The 18,205-nt window shown below is 46.8% G+C and overlaps 1 protein-coding gene across 1 annotated transcript in view; it reads right to left on the reverse strand.

Annotated features, from left to right (window-relative positions):
• XYLT1 (xylosyltransferase 1) overlaps window positions 1-18,205 on the reverse strand; it is a 347,669-nt gene that overhangs the window by 44,291 nt on the left and 285,173 nt on the right. The window contains exon 6 of the mRNA XM_052635619.1: window positions 2,076-2,156. Within this exon, the coding sequence (XP_052491579.1) occupies window positions 2,076-2,156 (81 nt within the window). The remainder of the gene's footprint in view (window positions 1-2,075; window positions 2,157-18,205) is intronic.

Below are 18,205 nucleotides of genomic sequence, written 5' to 3' on the forward strand. Positions count from 1 at the left end.
GTGAAAAGGGGCCAGTGGAGTGATAGGCACTTAGCAGGAACACAATACACTATGTGGCTATAGTGTATTACAGTGTATGTCTTCTTTATCTGCCCAGGTTTGTCCAGCTTAGTGGCCAAAACATGCTATACTAATCTGTGCTAATTTACAGAGCATCTTCAAGTCTGGGGGATGCTATTAAATGTAAAGAACGCAGACTGTCAGTTGGACAAGACAGATCCAACAGACAGTTGGATGAAGTCAAAATCAAAATTAAGGAAAGTGATGCAACCCAAGGATTTGGGGATTACTTCTTGAAAACTCGGGAAATGGAGCCCATTTCTTGCCTCTGTCTCTCCCTGCTGTGAATATCTGGGCAAAGTGGATCACAGAGCCAGCCAAAATGACACCTCCAGCAGCAGCGGTGGAGAATACCGACAGCAGAGATGAGCAAACTGAAGGGCCAATGGGTCCAGGTAGGGGAGAGGGCAGCAAGGACTGCAGGGTCCTGTAGAACACGGGCTTTGTCTAAGACAAAAACGCAACCTTCACGAGAAAATTCAGGCACAGAGTAAGTGGACATGTAAGTGGATCTTTTCAGATGAGCTGGAAATATTGCTATTTTTTAAATGGGGCTATTAATTTTCAAATGAAGCACCTGAATTAAACAGAACAAAACCAGCACCAAGGCCAAACAGAACACATTAACATGCTAAAATTATCCTGTGAACCGTCAGATTAAGTTCTGAGTTCAATGCTAGAAAAAGGTTCTAAGATGGCAGAGCCCTATGGTTGATTCATGTCGATGTATGTCAGAAACAAACATAACATTGTAATGCAATTATCCTCCAATTAAAAATAAATAAGCCTTTTAAAAAAGCTGGCAGAGTGATCCTGAGTGGGTTTGTAATGTTTTTTTCTGTGTAGATGGTGAAGCGGATCATGTGATCTCTCCTACAGAGGGCGCTCAAGACTGTAGCCCTTCTAGCAGACCTCTGGCCACAGAGATGCATTGGAGAAGGAAATGGCAACCCACTCCAGTGTTCTTGCCTGGAGAATCCCAGGGACGGGGGAGCCTCGTGGGCTGCCGTCTGTGGGGTCGTACAGAGTCGGACACGACTGAAGCGACTTATCAGCAGCAGCAGCGAAGGGAAATCAACCCTGAATGTTCATTGAAAGGACTGGTGCTGAAGCTGACCCTCCAATACTTTTGCCACCTGATGCGAAGAACTGACTCACTAGAAAAGACCCTGATGCTGGCAAGATTGAAGACAGGAGGAGAAGGGGACGACAAAGGATGAGATGGTTGGATGGCATCACCGACTAGATGGACATGAGTTTGAGTAAGCTCTGGGAGCTGGTGATGGACAGGGAAGCCTGGCGTGCTGCAGTCCATGGGGTTGCAATGAGTTGGACAGGCCTGAGCGACTGAACAACAACAATAACGAGGGGGGACTGTAGTGATGCTGTTCGGCTTTGCTCAGTTTAAGTGAGAGAGGCACAAAGGATTTTGCTGCCTCAAATCCCTGCCCACAACTTAGGCAGCAAGCATGAGGCAACGGTGAAGGCACAGGGCTGGAAGTTGGTTTCCTTGACTCCAACTCCCTTCTGGTGTGAGACTCTCTCCTGCTTGAAAGTAAATTCCATGAGAGTGAGGATTTTGTCTCATTCACCTTTAGAAGGGTGCCTGGCACACACTTGGCCCCATGTGAATATTTGCCGAATGACTGGCAAACCAAATGTATGATCTGGGGCCATCATGAACTTGAACTATGGGCCTCAGTCTTCTTCCCAATAAAATGAGTATAAAATGATTACCCTGCTTTCCTCAGAGGGCTGCCATAATGAGAACACGGGCTCATGAATATGCTGATATGACACGAGGAGACACACGTCTCGCTGTTTTCTCTGTTTCTGACTGGCGGGAGAGACCACTTCAGATTCTGCACAGGAAGGGCCAAGGCCCAGCTGTGCCATGCCTCTCTCCCGTCCTCAACGTATTTCTGGTTGCATCAAACCAGCCTAGAAGGAAGCCCCCAAATGAAGACTCAGACTTCATTTATCTTTTGCACAAGGGTAGAGGGAAGATCTACTACCTTGCATTGTCCCGGCCATGTGACTTCAAGAAATTCATGTCTCGGTATCGGGAGAGAAACGCCACCAGCTGGTCATTTGTCCTGTGGAAGCAAATCAAGAGGAAAGTCAGAGCCCTCCAGAGACCATGGACACTTGTGACTGGCTCCCTTCTTTGTCACGGCAGCCACATCCCCTCCTTCTTTTATACCTCGCAGGTGCATGAGGCATCTTCTTTCATGTACCTCCATCACCGAGTTTACCAAAGTATGCTAAAATGGACTGTTTGTATGTTTGTCTCCTACACACCCCCATATTCTGTGAACTCCTTGAGAATTAGCATAATGTCTTACTTGTTTTGGAATCCCCAGGACCCAACACTGGGATTGGCAAACGGTAAGACATCAGTGAATACCTCAGTGGCAGGTACAAAGTAACCTCAGGGCCTTTGTACTCACTGTGCCTGGCTATGGTTTTTCCAGTAGTTACGTATGGATGTGAGAGCTGGGCTATAAAGAAAGCTGAGCACCCAAGAACTGATGCTTTTGAACCGTGCTGTTGGAGAAGACTCATGAGAGTCCCCTGGACTACAAGGAGATCCAACCAGTCCATCCTAAAGGAAATCAACCCTGAATATTCATTGGAAGGACTGATGCTGAAGCTGAAACTCCAACATTTTGGCCACCTGATGCGAAGAGCTGACTCACTGGAAAAGACTCTGATGCTGGGAAAGATTGAAGGTGGGAGGAGAAGGGAATGACAGAGGATGAGATGGTTGGATGGCATCACCGACTCAATGGACATGTGTTTGAGTAAAGTCCGGGAGTTGGTGATGAACAGGGAGGCCTGGCATGCTGCAGTCCATGGCGTTGCACAGAGTCAGACACGACTAAGCGATTGAACTGAACTGAACTTTGCCTGGGAAATTCTGCCCCATATTTTTCTATGTCTGCTCTTGTCATCCAGATTTCCTTTCAAATGTCACCTCATCAGAAAGGCCCCCCAACCTAAAGCAGCACCCGCTCCCCTTCACTTAACATATCACTCTATTTACATATGATCTCATCACCATCTGAAAGGGCTAAATTTGCTTACATTAGCATGTAAGCTCCATGAGGACAGAACCTAATCAAACTCGCTCATCACTGGCACATAGTAGGAGGTACAGTAATCATAGTAGGAAGTACAGCAATGCTTGCTGGATGAGGGATGACTAAAGGTGAGATGAGTTGAAAGTGATGCTTTCAAATGCACTTTGAGAAAACGAATGCGTCAATGAATGAATGAACGCTAAATCCTCCCTAACCCCTGGGCTACTGATTGAGAGAGCTTTAAGAAATATGAAGTGCAATACAAACAGGTGACATCGTTCCCAGCATTGTTATCCCAAATTTATCGCCATCAATCTCAGCACTAGCAGTGTAGTCACAGCTAATCAGCTTGTGCATACAGCTGTGACAGTATTTTAAAAGGCAGTCACACGGGTCTCCATCTGCCAGAAACGCAGTCGCCTCTTACGCTGAATAAACCCAAACAGGTAAATGGTGCTGAAGTGACAGCTCCTTTATCATCGGCTTCTCCGCTGGGGGTGGTTTACTTAGAAGGAAAGGGTTAACCATCGTTTCAAATTGGGAGAACAGGTGAAGGTGCATCTCTGGGAAGAGAAAGGTGGCTAGAACTTTGTGGAGGGTAGGGGGCAGGTGGGTGCCCCAGAAAGCGATGCACTCTGGAAGCAGAACGGGCTGGAGATAGATCTCAGCTCCATTCCTGACCCTGTTGTGTGTCCTAGGATAAGTCATTCAACCTCTGAGTGACAGCCTTCACCTGGCTGCCCTGCACAAAGTAGATATACATGCTGATGTATACTGGGTGCATGAAGGGCATATAGTAGGTGCACAATAAATGCAAGGTGCTCTGCTCTTGGCCTCTCACCAGCCTGTCCGGGCTGCCCCCAGCCATCCCTCCCTCTCTCATTTCCCTGCATCACCCGAAGTCGCGCCACGCCAAGCCCCTGCTCTCTGATTGGCCAACTCTTCTTGACCAACTCATAATTCCAGCGGAGGGGGGACAGAGCAGTTAAGAGACGCTGCAGCAGAACCCAGCACTGCCGACAGCCGGTCCTGGTGTGGAAATCAGCCACTTCAAAACCGGCCGTTCTAGTGGCTGGCGGACGCCAGAAAAACCCCGCGTGTCTGCAACAAGGTAAATCCACACGGGCGCAAACGCAGACAGCTTAGCCCTGCGGATACGCAGAGGGGTGAAGCCCGGGGACGCAGACAAAAGGCCAAGCCCACGTGTCCATGCCCACTTGGAGCATCTCCGCAGATGGGCAGGGTGAAGCCCAGGCGTGCCTCACGCCCAGTGATGGAGAGCGGTGGGCAGAGGGCTTCTTGAAGGTCCTGGAGAGGTGGAAACTAAACCAGCCTGGAAAGGAAATTAAGCAACCTCTCTTTCCAAATCACAGAGGCCCATTCCAGCTCCGTGGCTTAGCGGTGCCTATTTACCAATCCCCTCGCCACTCTCCGCGACAGTTCATTATTGTCCTCCCGATGAATACAGGGACAAGTTAACCTCTGAATGGGTCCCTGGCAGCAGGAATAATAAACAGGGGCCTCTCAGCGGCCTTGGTGGGAGGATTGGAGGGGCCGGGCCGGGGATCCTACGCCCCCTCTCGCGAAGCCTCGGGCCTCCCAGGGTCAGCGGCTGCGGCTCCATTTGGCAGCCCCAGAAAGCGCCTTTCAGAGCCCCCGAGCTGGGGCCATTTTCACATTTACCGCTTCACCGCATCCCCATCTGACAGGGATGAATAGGCATTTAGCGAATTTACTTAGCGATGCTTCCACATGAAATCGTCTCAAAAGATGACATCTTCGGGGAGGGAAGGCGGATGGGGAGGGGGCTGCGGATTCCAGGTCCAGAGCTTGTGGGTAAAGCCGATTTTCAAAGCACAGCGCCGGGTCCTGGCTTGGCTGGACACGAAGGTTACCCGGCCACCGCCCCCTCCTTGGGTGAAGAGCCAACCCTGCATGCCAAATAAAACCCGTGGCCGAGCCCTTCTGCAGGGACCAGGCTGGGGACCAGGTTTCCCTATTGTGGCTTTCAGACGCCTGTTGATAATTGCCTACGTAATATTTATTTCCCTCTGGATAATTAACAGCTTGGGATTGGCTGTCATTTTACCCAGTCTCTGGCTCTCTCCCCTTCACAAGCATTTCTCACCCCTCCTTTCTGGTGGAGTCGTTTGCCAAGTGGTCTGTGCAGCTCATCAACGGGTGGCTGTCTCCTCCCCAATTTCTTTCCACCTTTCAGCAGACCAGTCTTGCACTCATGGTGGGGACCCTGGGGCCCATCACTATAGCTGTTGGAGCTACTGGGACATCTTTATGGAAATATGTAAGTAAATATATATGACAATTTATTTTAATAAATACATTTGTTTTAGTGTAAACAAATCTATTAGAACCATCTAGACACCTAGCTTGAAAGGAATAAATAAACACATGAGTAGTAAAATAAGCTCCTGAAGCATCACCATTTATGGAATGTCCACCATGACCTGGGCCCCCAAGGCAGACTTTTGCTACCATTTATTATGTTTAATAAATTTTCTTTCACTTTCATTACGTTTAATGGTCACAAAAGAGTCTCTAAAATGTGTTTCAGTCCCATTTATAGATGGGCAATTGAGGCTCAAAGAAAACGCCCATTGACTGAACAGTGCAGAACTGGGATTAGAACCCGGTTCCAAATGCAAAGCTCCAGTTCTTTGCTACTAGATGGCATCTACAAATGAATGGACGGATGAATGAATGCATTAGTGCATGGATGAGGGAATGAATCCCATCTCAGGCACAAGAGAAAACTCAAGTGTTCCAAAGCCTCCTCATTAGGAGCCTGGTCTTGGGACCAGCAGCATCGGCCCACTGCTGTTAGACATGCCCTACCTCAGCTCCACCCAAGACCTACTGAGTTAAAACGTGCCTTTTAACAAGACTCCCAGGTGATGTGTGTGCCCTTTAAAGTTTAGGAAGCACTGCTTTAAGCCGAGCATGAATATTGGTAGTTAATTCTCTTCCTCTTTCCTTCATCTTCTCCCCATGGTCTCTTCTTGAGAGCCCAGACTTCAGGCAAGTTACTTTCATCTCCATAAGCCTCAGGTGTTGGGAGTATTAAATAAAATAAAGCATGTAAGATGCGTGCAGTAGCATCCAGCCCATATAAGCCTTTTGTTAAAGGTTAACTGCTGTTTAATAGTATTATTACTGCCATCATGAACATCAGAAGCTTAAGACATTTTGAACTGGGGATAGCAGTAGAAGATACACCCTGAATTGAACCTGGAAGGCTTTCTGAGTGTCATACCCATGAATGTTCTGCAGAGCATGGTTTGGGAAATGCCCCACAGGAGGGAACCTGTCTACAGTCTCCCAGCTGGTGGCAGAGTTAGGAACTGGCTCCCAGAGGTCACCCACCGCACTGTCCCCTGCGTGTGATGTGCATATGGTTCTGGACGTGGAGACACACAGGAGGGAGGGGTATAGCTCTCAGGTCCACGGGTGCCCAGCCCAGTCCCAGGCCAGCCTGTCTGCTGGCAGCCTGTGGCAGGGTGAGGAGGATGGGCCTGCCCTGCCTCACTTGGAAGGAGCACAACACCGAGCTAACTGCCCTCCTCCGGGTCCCTCCTACCCACCACGCTGTGCCCGGCACCGCTCTCCTGGTAACAGACGCTAAGCCCTGGCTACCAGGTACTCGTGGCTGCTGGTGAGGCTGACAGTGCTAAGGCCAGGCTCAGCGCAGAGTATCGTGAATGTCAGGATTCAGGATTTCAAACCACTGATGCTGCCAGGCATGCCCAGACCCCAGAGGACACTGGATTTAGCCCTCCTGTTTGCAGTGGGTGGGCCATTTGTGGAGCAGAAATGTGGTTGGGGGCAGTGGATGGAGGCCTGTGGAAGAGCGCAAGCTGAGGACTCAGGCGCCTTCAGTCTGAGCTCAGAATATACATTATTTCCCCAGTTTCTCCCACGAGGGTATCATCTGTGCAGTTATTTCCAATGGCTGTTCAATTTAAATACCACCTTAGCACTACTGTATGCAACCATATTTGTGGTAGTGGATGCACCTTTTTATTTTGATACTTAAAATATTTAAAATTTATTTTATATTTTAAATGTTAAATTGTGGCAAAACACACGTAGCATAAAATTTGCCATCTTATCCATTTTCAGTTGGTTCAGTTTGGTTAAGAACTTTCATGCTGCTGTACAGACATCGCCACGATGCATCTCCAGAACTCTCTTCATCTTGCAGAACTGAAACTGAATCCACTAAACAACTCCCAGTTCTCCCTCTGCCCCTGGCTACCATCCCTCTTTCTGTCTCTGTGAATATTCAGAGCAGTCAGACTCTAAGACCTCATGTAAATGGGATCATACAGTATTTATCTTTTTGTGACTGACTTCTTTCACACAGTCCTCAAGCTTCATCCATGTGGTTACATGGGTCAGAATTTCCATCCTTTATAAGGTTAAATAATATTCCATTCATATGTATTATTTTTATGTTTTCTCCTAATATATGAAAAGCAATAATGATGCCTTGTCTGTATTCTTCCTAAAGCAACTGGGCCACCAAAGGGATATGGAGAGTGGTCATATGCCCCCAGAACTGAGGGGGTGCCCAGGACACAGAATTTTTCGTTTTAAAATCAGACAGTTCTGGGAAAATCAAGACAAGTTTGTGACCCCAGGCACATGGATCTGCCAAGGGCTGTGTGACCCTAGCAGAAATGTCATCTTCCATCCTTCTATGAGGAGCCCAAGAGTACAGAAAACCACAGTAGTGGGAAGGTTAATTGTAACCATTTCCTGCGCTTTTAAAATTATAACTATGAAACTTAGGCTACAGCAAGATAGAGTATGAAATAAGAGCGGAGGTAAAAATAGTATCTAACACTTGTGCTTAGTCACTCAGTTGTGTCTGACCCTTTTGCAATCCCATGGACTGTGGCCTGCCAGGCTCCTCTGTCCCTGGGATTCTCTAAGGCAAGAATACTGCAGTGGGTTGCCATGCCCTCCTCCAGGATCTAACACTTGAGTGCCTACTGTGTGGATCAGACACTGTTCTAAGCACTTTGCACCTATTAACCCACTTACGGCTCCTGATGACCCTAGGAAGTAGATGCTGTAGTGTTTACATGTATTTTTAATTACAGAGATGGGAACGCGCACGCACGTGACTTTTTGATGTAATGATGCGTCATGTTCTGTCTAATCAGCACACATAGGAGGACTTCATTCTCTCAGTGGCTGCACAGACGCCTATGGAACGGGCATGGCCAATCCCCTAGTGATGGACACTTAGCTTGCTTTCTCACCCACCTCCCCCCATACAGGTATTGCTTCTATGAACATCGTCACACATTTATCTTTCCACTTGTGGGTAAGATTCTGTAGGATTAAATTCCCAGATGTGGAACTGTTCATGAGGGCATGGCTGGCGCTCACATCATTACATGGGAACTGAGCCATGAGGCCAGCAGGCACTGGGTCTAATTCTGTTCTGTTCCTCCAGGACCTGACACACAGTAGGTACTCAACAGTTATTCACTGGCATGTTTAACAAGCACCCGAGGGGAGCACCAGCCAACACGGCTCACAGATGCAGCTGCCGAGCCCAGCAGAGTGCCTGCCCCCCAGGCAGGGCTTTGCCCATGGAGGCAGACGGCACGACGTCCACCTTGTGCCTTTGCCTGGCCTGTTCCCTCTGCCAGGAATGCTGTTCCCTATGTCTCTGATCTGCAGGAGGTGCTGGGCAGTGAGGAAACGCTTCATGCAAACAGCGCAGAGAGCGTGCCTTTTGTTGCCTGCAGCGTGCTAAGTGCTCTTCCTCCTCCTTTCCACAGTAACCCTATCAAGCGGGCGCTAGCTTATATGTGAATGAAGCGGGACACCCAGATTTAACAGTTTGGCCGAAGTCTTAAAAGAGGTGAAGCGGAGGTTCAGACCGCATCACCCAAGTTCAGAGGGCAGACTCTTTTCAATCCCATTTTCCTGCGGTAAATAGGCTGCAGAAATGTGCTCCATTTCTTTATAAAGAGCCAGGAAACCACAGCCACCTTCTGAAGCCCCCTGCTTCATTCCAAGGGGACCTCTGCCACACATACCCATACTCTGTTGCCCATCAGCCTTCTGTCCAGGGTGTGGGCCTTTCTGAGGCTCTTGTCTACAATCTGAGCCCAGCCACCTGATCCTTCTCACTGCACTCTGTCTCAAAAATGGATTTAGACCCTTTTATCCATAAGGCTTATTTCTTTGGGGGTGGAGGAGAGATACTGCCATCACTCTCCTCGACTTTCCAGATGGTTTACCCTTGAACCTTCGTGAAGTTTTCTTGCCTGCTAGGAAATCTCTCAGGAAGGCTAGAACTCCAGAACAATGAAAGGAAAGGCCAAGTTCAGGGTTCTCTGAAGAGGCAAGGGCAAAGGAAGCTGGAGATAAGAGAAGGCAACCCTCGATTTGATTGCAGTGGATTTCCACTGCAAAGACACGAGTGCTGGCGTTCCCTGGGGATACTGTTGGTAAGAATCCACCTGCCCCTGTAAGGGACACAGGTTCAGTCCTTGGTCCGAGAAGATCCCACACGCTGCAGAGAAACTACACCTGTGTGCCACAAGTACTGAGCCCATGCTTTAGAGCCGCGATCCAACACTATGAAGCCGACACTACTGTACCCAGACCCTGTGCCCCGCGACAAGGGCAGCCACCACAACAAGTAGCCCACACACTGCAACTATAGAGAAGCCCCTGCTCTCTGTAACTAGAGAAAGCCCGAGTGTAGCAACGAAGACCCAGTGCAAACAAAAATAAATAAATTTCAAAAATTAAAGAAAAATTTTTGAAAAAGACCCAAGGATACAGGGAAAGCTAGATGCTGGAATCTTTCTGGATCCCATGGGTATAATTACAGCCACAGTTGGGCACCTGAAGACAAGTGAACTGGATAAAATGCCGCCCCAGCTTCCAAACTCCTCTCTAATCCATCCTCGGGGAAGGAGTTGTAAGATGTAAAACATAAGCCTATTGCACCCCTTCTTTGACTTAATATCCTCCGTGATGCTCCATCTCCTGCAGGACAGTGTCCCAGCTCCTCAGCGAGGCTGCAAAGTGGGTCATGGGCTGGCCCTGTCCTTTCAGTCTTCGGGATAACTTGAAGTTCTAGAATCGTTCGGTGCTCTTGTGTGACTCCAAAACTTTGCAAGTTCTGTTTACTCTCCTGGGAAACACCACGCCCCACTTTGGCAGGTCAGATGCCAGACCCCCGGAACTGCAGTGGGTCAGATGGCCACAGTCCCTGTCGTCTAGTAGGGACAGCAGGGGAGGTCGACAAACAGGGAGACTCTTGGGATGGGGGAAGACACCAGGTGGACTAAAGCACAAAGGCACCAGGGGACAACTCTTCTCCTCCACACAGGCAGACAGCAAGCTAGATAACCACCTGGATATAAAACCCAATTGCCTCTAATTGGATTTATCTTTGTTACTGGCGAAAACCATGCAGAATTAAAACATGCTCATTGCATTTGCGGGAACTGGCAAGCCATTTCTTAAACACTTTCACAGAACATTTCTAAGACACACATTTTTCATTTTAAGCACACATCAGCCATTCTAACAGGCAGTTTATCTGACATTCTATCAGTGGGAACTCTTAACACGTCAACTCTTTCTCCAGATGGCTGTAATGAAAAGGTAACTGACAAGAATCAGCACACAGAGGCCAAAGCCTGATCCAAGAACACTGCTGGAATCACGAATGAAGAAGTGAATCACCATTCAGCTGTGTGTGTGTGTGTGTGTGTGTGTGTGTGTGTGAGAGAGAGAAGTCTATTTGTATCTCAACTCTCTGAAATCTGGTTTTCCTCATATGTCACAAGACCTCTCAAATGAGCAGAATATTTGCTTAACTAAATTCTGCATCCCTTTATAATGACTGATTACAGCCAGTTATTTGATTTGGTTTTGAGGGGGAAAATACAAGGCCTCCTTGGGAGGACATCAAAAGATTGATTCTTAAAAATAAAGGTCATGTAAGTGGGAAAGCCAAAACTTGGCTGCAATGAAATCTGTTTTTGGAAAAGCATTGGTAGAAATTTCTCTCTGATGTTTGCCACTTTCTTGCCATTGGATTTTAAGTAGGTTCCCTAAGTCTTAGTTTTCTAATCTGCAAAGTGGGCATGACAATGGTCTCTGAGTTGCCTATGTGTTAGGGGTATGATGCCCCTAGTGCCTGGCCCACAGGAATGTTCAACGAATGGAAGTTTTCAGAAGGAAGTCACTATATCCTTGGCTTAGAAATACTGGAGGAAAGGCATTCCCACTCCTTATCAATCTTCCACCAAAATGTGACCTTTTAAATCTTACCTGCTTTTATTCCTATCAGTAACATAAGTGATGTATGTTCTAGTTCCTTGACAGTATGCTAGCTGAGGACATGAACCGTGTCTGATTCATCTCTATTTCATCAGTGTCTAGCACAGACCTGAAACAGGGCAGGTTCTAGCAGCCACACGCTTCTTTCTCTTTGGATCCTCATGCCTGTCTCAGAGTGGACGACAGAACCTGCTCCACACACGTGCTGCATTCCAGAATGAGGGCCCATCCACACTGTCCCTATGCGAGGGACACCCTTCTTGCATCTTTGCCTGGTCAACTCATGCCTACTTTTGCAAGAATCAGCTCAGTGTCAGTTCAAGCGGCAAGGACTAGAGTATAAATTGAAGGGTTTGGTGGTGCAGTGGTAAAGAATCCGCCTTTCAATGCAGGAGATGCAGGTTGGATCCCTGGGTCAGGAAGATTCCTAGGAGTTGGAAATGGCAACCTACTCCACTGTTCTTGCCGGGAGAATCCCATGGACAGAGGGGCCTGGTGGGCTACAGTCCACAGGGTTGCAAAGAGTCAGACACGACTGAACATGCAAGTATAAGATAAAGATAAGAGAGCATTAATTAGCGTGAAACCAAATTAAACTCAATTTGGACTTAGCTCCCTGTGTATTAGCTGCTCAGTAGTGTCCAACTTTTTGCAACCCCACAGACTGTGGCCTGCCAGGCTCCTCTGTCTATGGGATTTTCCAGGCAAGAATACTACAGTGGATTGCCATTTCCTCTAGCCAGAGGATCTTCCAGACCCAGGGATCAAACCCTGGTCTTCTGCATTGCAGCCAGATTCTTTACCATTTGAGCTACAGGGAAGTCTAATTAAACTCTATTGGTAAGTTCAACTTTCCCTCTGTGTGTATGGCTAAAAACAGGTATTTTATACCATTTCACATTCTCCTGGGTGCAAATGATGGTAAATGACCTATGGTAGTAATTGATCCATTTCAATTCAGCAGAGAGGTGTCCTCAGGGCCCCAAGACTAACACATCAGTATTTGAAGTGGTTAAAATCATGCAGACAGGTGTAGGTTTAAGCTCTGGTTACACCAGTTATGAGCTGTGTGGCCTTTGGCAGGTCATTTCATCTATTTCAAGTTCAGTTTCCTCATCTTTAAAAGAGGATGATAACAATGCCTACATTGTACAATGTACAATGTATGTAATTATATGTACAATGTATGTAATTGTACAATGTATGTCCATTGTTATACATAGGGTGTCTATGAAGAGTAAATGAAATCAGAGGGCATACACTGTTGCTAGCCACTGAACAATCCTGGATGATACAGAAACTGGTTTCAGAAGTGGGGTGATGGCTGGTGGACAGGGGAAAGCAACAGGGATCCCTCTAGGCTGGGTAGCTTAGTCCCCAGAAGGCTAAAATGTTAGCTATCATTATTGTTGTTGTTATTATTATTACTTCTCTAGGACTAAAGTCTGTTCTGCTGGGGGTAGAATACAAAAAGCATCTCCACCTCTCAGAATTTTAGGGCTCGGTCAGTTCAGATTTCAGTCCTGGGGTGAGACTTAGCTCAGAGGACAGAGGACTGTCCCTGAGCACGTTGGAAGCCTGCCAGGCTCACTAGACTGTCTGTATTGGAGCAAAGTCAAGATGCAACAGAGAAGAGAAGCTACGTACTCCTCCACGGAAAGACAAATGCTGTAGTCGCTCCTGCAAATTTTAAGCAGACATAGATTCTTGGCTCATGAAAGATTCTGAAGGATCAGGAAATGCTGTACCCAGTGTATTCGTTTTTTTTTTTTCTCTTCTCAAAGCAAAGTTTAATTTAAATAAGAAATATAAAGCAAAGTAAAATCACAAAATATACTTAAATATCCTTACTGAACTTAACCAAAATATGCATTTCAAAGTTTATATCTGATAATTTTCCCATCTAAAAAACAACAACTCATTTCTGAGAAATGACTCTAATTTGTTTCCATTTAATCCTTTAAAAGGTTGGTTATGCGGAGCCTGCTATGTGCCAGCTACCCAAGCAAATGGGTGACTTGTTCTGGTCAATGAACTATGCACGCACGCATCAATCATATCCTATCATATCACACTCCTATAGGCCGGCATTGAAAGACCATTATTTAACCAGTGAGCAGATGTGAATTCCACGCCCCGCACTATCTGTTCTGCTTCCATCCTTGAAGTTGATTTAAATAAACCTCTAATCCTCTAAGGACTCTGCACCCACATCTTCAGACTCATGAACATGACCTGGCCCAAGAGTCATACACATCACTCCTACCCAGTGTATTCTTTACCCACAGACTTCCAAGGCTGTCTGCATTATTTCAGGGGGCTGATGAGAATGTAACAAAGAAATCAGGCTGTCTGAACAGAGGAGATAGGCTCTGTGTAAGCATTTGGCAATTCTTGGAGACAGAAAACTTCGGAAATGTTTTAAGAGAGATGTCATCGTATAGATCAGTGGTTCTCAAGCTGCATCTGTCAGCCCTGGGCTCTGCTGGGCCGGTGGGGCCTCACTCGAGGTTCTTCAGCAAGAAGGCACTGCCAGCTGTGTTAGGGTTTTGAGTGAAGTTTAGTTGAGAAAAGAAGATATAGTAGCTTAAAAAGAAATGTTCAAACATCACTAAGGAACACAGCCAGCTCGGACTGTATTTGTTTTTTTGGTGGGAAGGAGGTGGGCAGGTTAGAGGATCTGACTAAACCTCAGTAGCAGGACTGACTGGGCTCTGCCCTCACTGACCGTCAGACCTCGTGCAGATACAGTGTTCTGAGCTGCTCTGTTGTCTTCTGAACAACGGACTCACCATAGGACGTGTTTCCTAGAGTTGCTCTGAGAATAAAAGGGCTGACGCATTTAGGCTAAGTGCTTAGCCTGGGTGCACGGTACACAGGAAACACTTCCTAAGTATTAGCTGGGTTACTACTGGGAATGTAATTACGTTTCCTTTTTCCTTCCCTCATTTTGTCTCTCCGTCTGTCCTTTCCTTCCTTTCTCCTTTTCCTTCAACATTTGCTGAGCATTTCCTCTCTGCTTGGAACTGTGTTGAGTTCTAACTGTAGCCATGAATTTAGCTTTTTCAAACCACTGGTATCACTTTGAGTTGTATGGTTCCATTTCAATGGGGATAACGTAAGCCCCGGTTTTATTTAACTATTTGTGAACTCATGCATTCCACTTGTTGGGTAAAACTTATTCATTTACAGCTACCCCGACATGTTTAACGGGGGTTAATGCCTTAGTCCCACTTCCCTTTGCTTCTTATAGTGACTGATACAGTGTGACTTAAAAAATTAACAGATCTGGGACTGTTCCAAAGATCTGTTCACACATGGCTATGCTGGAAATGTCTAGCACAAGTTCATTGATCACTGATGAACTATTTTCAGTGCTAGGTTCTTGAATATTGAAATGGTTTGGATTATAGAAAAGGACCAAACTGTAAATTGTAAAACAGGAATGTGCGCTCCATGAGAGGAGGACTCGCGTCTATTTCGTTCACATCACTATATCCCCACTCATCCATTCAGCAGGTATTTCTGTTAGACCTGCTATGTGTTGGGTACTGTTCTAGATGCTGGAGACACACAGTGATGGTTTGAGACCACATCCTTGTAAGAACTGATCCCTGGTACCCAGGGTATCCACTGTATGTCCTAGATTAGCATCCCTCTGTGCATCAGGAATGGTTCTAGTTATGTTCCAGCCTTGCAAGAACCGAGAAGATAGTCACTCTGATCACCTTCCGTGTTCTGAGGTTCAGACCAGGAAGCCCAGCTGAGAAAGGCTGGGCTGACACAATGTCTAGCACCCACGAGTCACTTAATACACACGGGGCCAAAGGCTGAATGAAATCCCCGAGGCTGTGCCAGGCCTCTGAAATGGAATCGCCAAGCTCGTGATGGCAGACACCTGGCAGGTTTCCAGCTGGGATGAGTCCAGCCGAGTGGCAGCCTGGTGCGCCACGGTCCTGCAGGGACGTCACTCTGTCAGGTGACTGGTTTAAAGCTTGCCTCTTTGCCTCCTTGCTGTGTGACCTTGTAAGTTACTTTATCTCTCTGCACCTCAGTTTCCTTGTCTGACTTGGGCAAAGACTTCATGAGATTACCTGTATAAAAGGCCCAGCCCAGTGCCTGGCACACAGTAGGTGTTTGGTTGTCTCAGAGCTCCTGTTGCTTATTCCCTCTGAGAGAGGGGAAGGATGGCTGGCTGGCTTCCCCAGGCACACCAGTTAACAATCATCAGGGCTTTCCCCAGGGGGACACATGGCCCTTGGGCTATTTACAAGACCCCAAGAACAAAGTGGCAACAAAACTCTTTGTGGTTGGTTCCCGAAGAACTGAGGTTAGTTGAAAAAGAAACCCAGATGCAGAAGCTGAAATCTCTCTTTTCCTACTTTACCTTCTTGCTGTTTCTTCCTTTTCTCTCTTTGTAATTGAACCACATATGTTAAAAGTCACAATGATACCCAGAAGAATTGAGAACAGGTGTTCAAACAAAACCTGTACATGAATATTCATAGCATCACTAGTCACAGTAGGTAAAAAGAGAAAATAACTCAAATGTCCACTGATAGAAGAATGGGTAAAGCAAATGTGGTCTCTCCACACAGTGGAATATTACTCAGCCATAAAATAGAGCAAGACACTGACACGTGCTCTGACATGGATGGGCCTTGTAATCATGATGGTCATGAAAGAAACCAGACACAGAAGATCACACGTTGTACAATCCCATTTATGCGAAATGTCCAGAATAGGTAAATCTATAGACCGAGCAGATTGGTAATTGCCAGAACTGAGGAGAAAGGGAAATGGAGAGTGACTGCTTAGTGGGACAGAGTTTTCTTTGGGGATGATTAAAATGTTTGCAACTAGGCAGCGATGGTGGCTGCAAGACACTGTGAATGTGCTAAACTCCACTAATGGTAAATTTTATGATAGATGTATTTTATGACAATAAAAACGGACCAGGGAAAGGGCCAAATTCAAACTAAAAAACAAGTCATTATAACATAGCTACAATAAGAATTGTGCTTGGTATGTTATATTATAAATATCTAATATACACTACTCACTAGATGCTTGAACCATTCCAAAAGGTAGGCAGCAAGAGCTGTATTGTACGATGGCGCAAACTGAGCTTCTCAAAGCTTGTGTGTGTGTGTGTGTGTGTGTGTCCAGTCAGTCAGTTGTGTCTGACTCTTTGTTACCCCTTGGACTTTAGCCTACCTGGCTCTGCTCTCCATGGGATTTTCCCAACAAGAATACTGAAATGGGTTGCTATTTTCTTCTCCAGGGGATCTTCCCAACCCGGGGATTGAACCTGTGACTCCTGCATTGCAGGTGAACTCTTGACTGCTGAGCTATCAGGTCTTCCCCAAACCTTGGGTAAACTTATCTAATAACAGTGATGATGATGATAATGAGGATGACGACTCTTGAGGATATAAATCCTGTATTCTAGGTGACTGATATAGATTGACCCTTTATTTTGTCCTCCCAGCAACTGCTTACAGTGGGTGCTGTTATCCTCACATATTTTACAGATGAGGTACAGAGAGGTTAAATTATTCATGCAGATTACACAGCCCTCATTTAACAGGAGAAGGAACTTGTAACTGGCCACCTGACCTCAGTCTCCAAAGGCCTCACCAAAGGGGTCTGGAGGATACAGGGCTTGGTCACGGAAACTGGAGGGAAAGTGGCCAGCTGCAGTATCTGTCTCCCAGTCCCGTCTCGTGGAGGTGGGGACAGCTTAGATACCCGCCTTACGACATCAGGGGATCACATACGACATTCAGTCCTCTCCTGGCTGCAAGGGAGCTGGCATGTGGCTGGACAGGTGTGACATGCTGGCCTGCTGAGCCCCCAGGTGGGACTCCTCTGTACCCGTGCTGGCCACCCCCGCTCCCCCCCAGTTAAGGGGAGAAGTGGCTAAGCCAACTTCAGGACTTACAAGAACCCACCACAGCTCATTCGTCTGAAATTGACTCTCTGACACTGGAATGTTTTCCATTTTCAAGGTGGAGTGATCTGAAAATGCCCTTAGCCAAAAGAAATAAGTAAGGACAAAAACCTTTCCACTGATCGTCAGTCCAGGAGAAAACCCAGAGATGCTTGTAATAATCATGGAAGTGAAAAACAAGCAATAAAGAATCAGTGATTCTTTCATCACTTGGGAATAAACGGCAACAGGCGCTGCGTCCAGTGGCGTTACATGTCACCACCCATTTGCTCCTCGGTCTCATACTTCAGCAAGGACTTACTGAGCTCCTGCTATGTGCCAGGCAGGGCACCTGGACCTGAAGACACGACCTAGTGGAAATAGATGTTGTTTCTGCACTTTGCAAAACTGTCAAACTAGTGGATTTATACTACTGTCATCCTATCATCACATTTACAGGCTGAGCACTTTCTCTGTGCCAGACAAGGCACTTGCAGTTCACAGCTTCATCCTCACGGCGGAGGCTGTGACTGTGATGTGAGGTAGGTAACCGTGATGGTCCCCACTTGACAGATGAGGAAAGGAGAGGATAGGCAACTTGTCACAACCAGTAAACGGGACAGACTGGATTCAGAGTCAGCTGACTTCCCCAATGCACCCTCTAATCCTTCCATGGCCTCAGTCCCAGAAAATTTCTGCTAAAGAGAGACGAGGAGGAGGATTTTTGGGTCCAACTCCAGGTTACCGTGTCTCTCTAGGAAACCCAGTGGCCTGGAGACTAAGAAAATCA

Source organism: Budorcas taxicolor, chromosome 2 (genome assembly GCF_023091745.1).
Source record: "Budorcas taxicolor isolate Tak-1 chromosome 2, Takin1.1, whole genome shotgun sequence".
NCBI lineage: Eukaryota > Metazoa > Chordata > Mammalia > Artiodactyla > Bovidae > Budorcas > Budorcas taxicolor.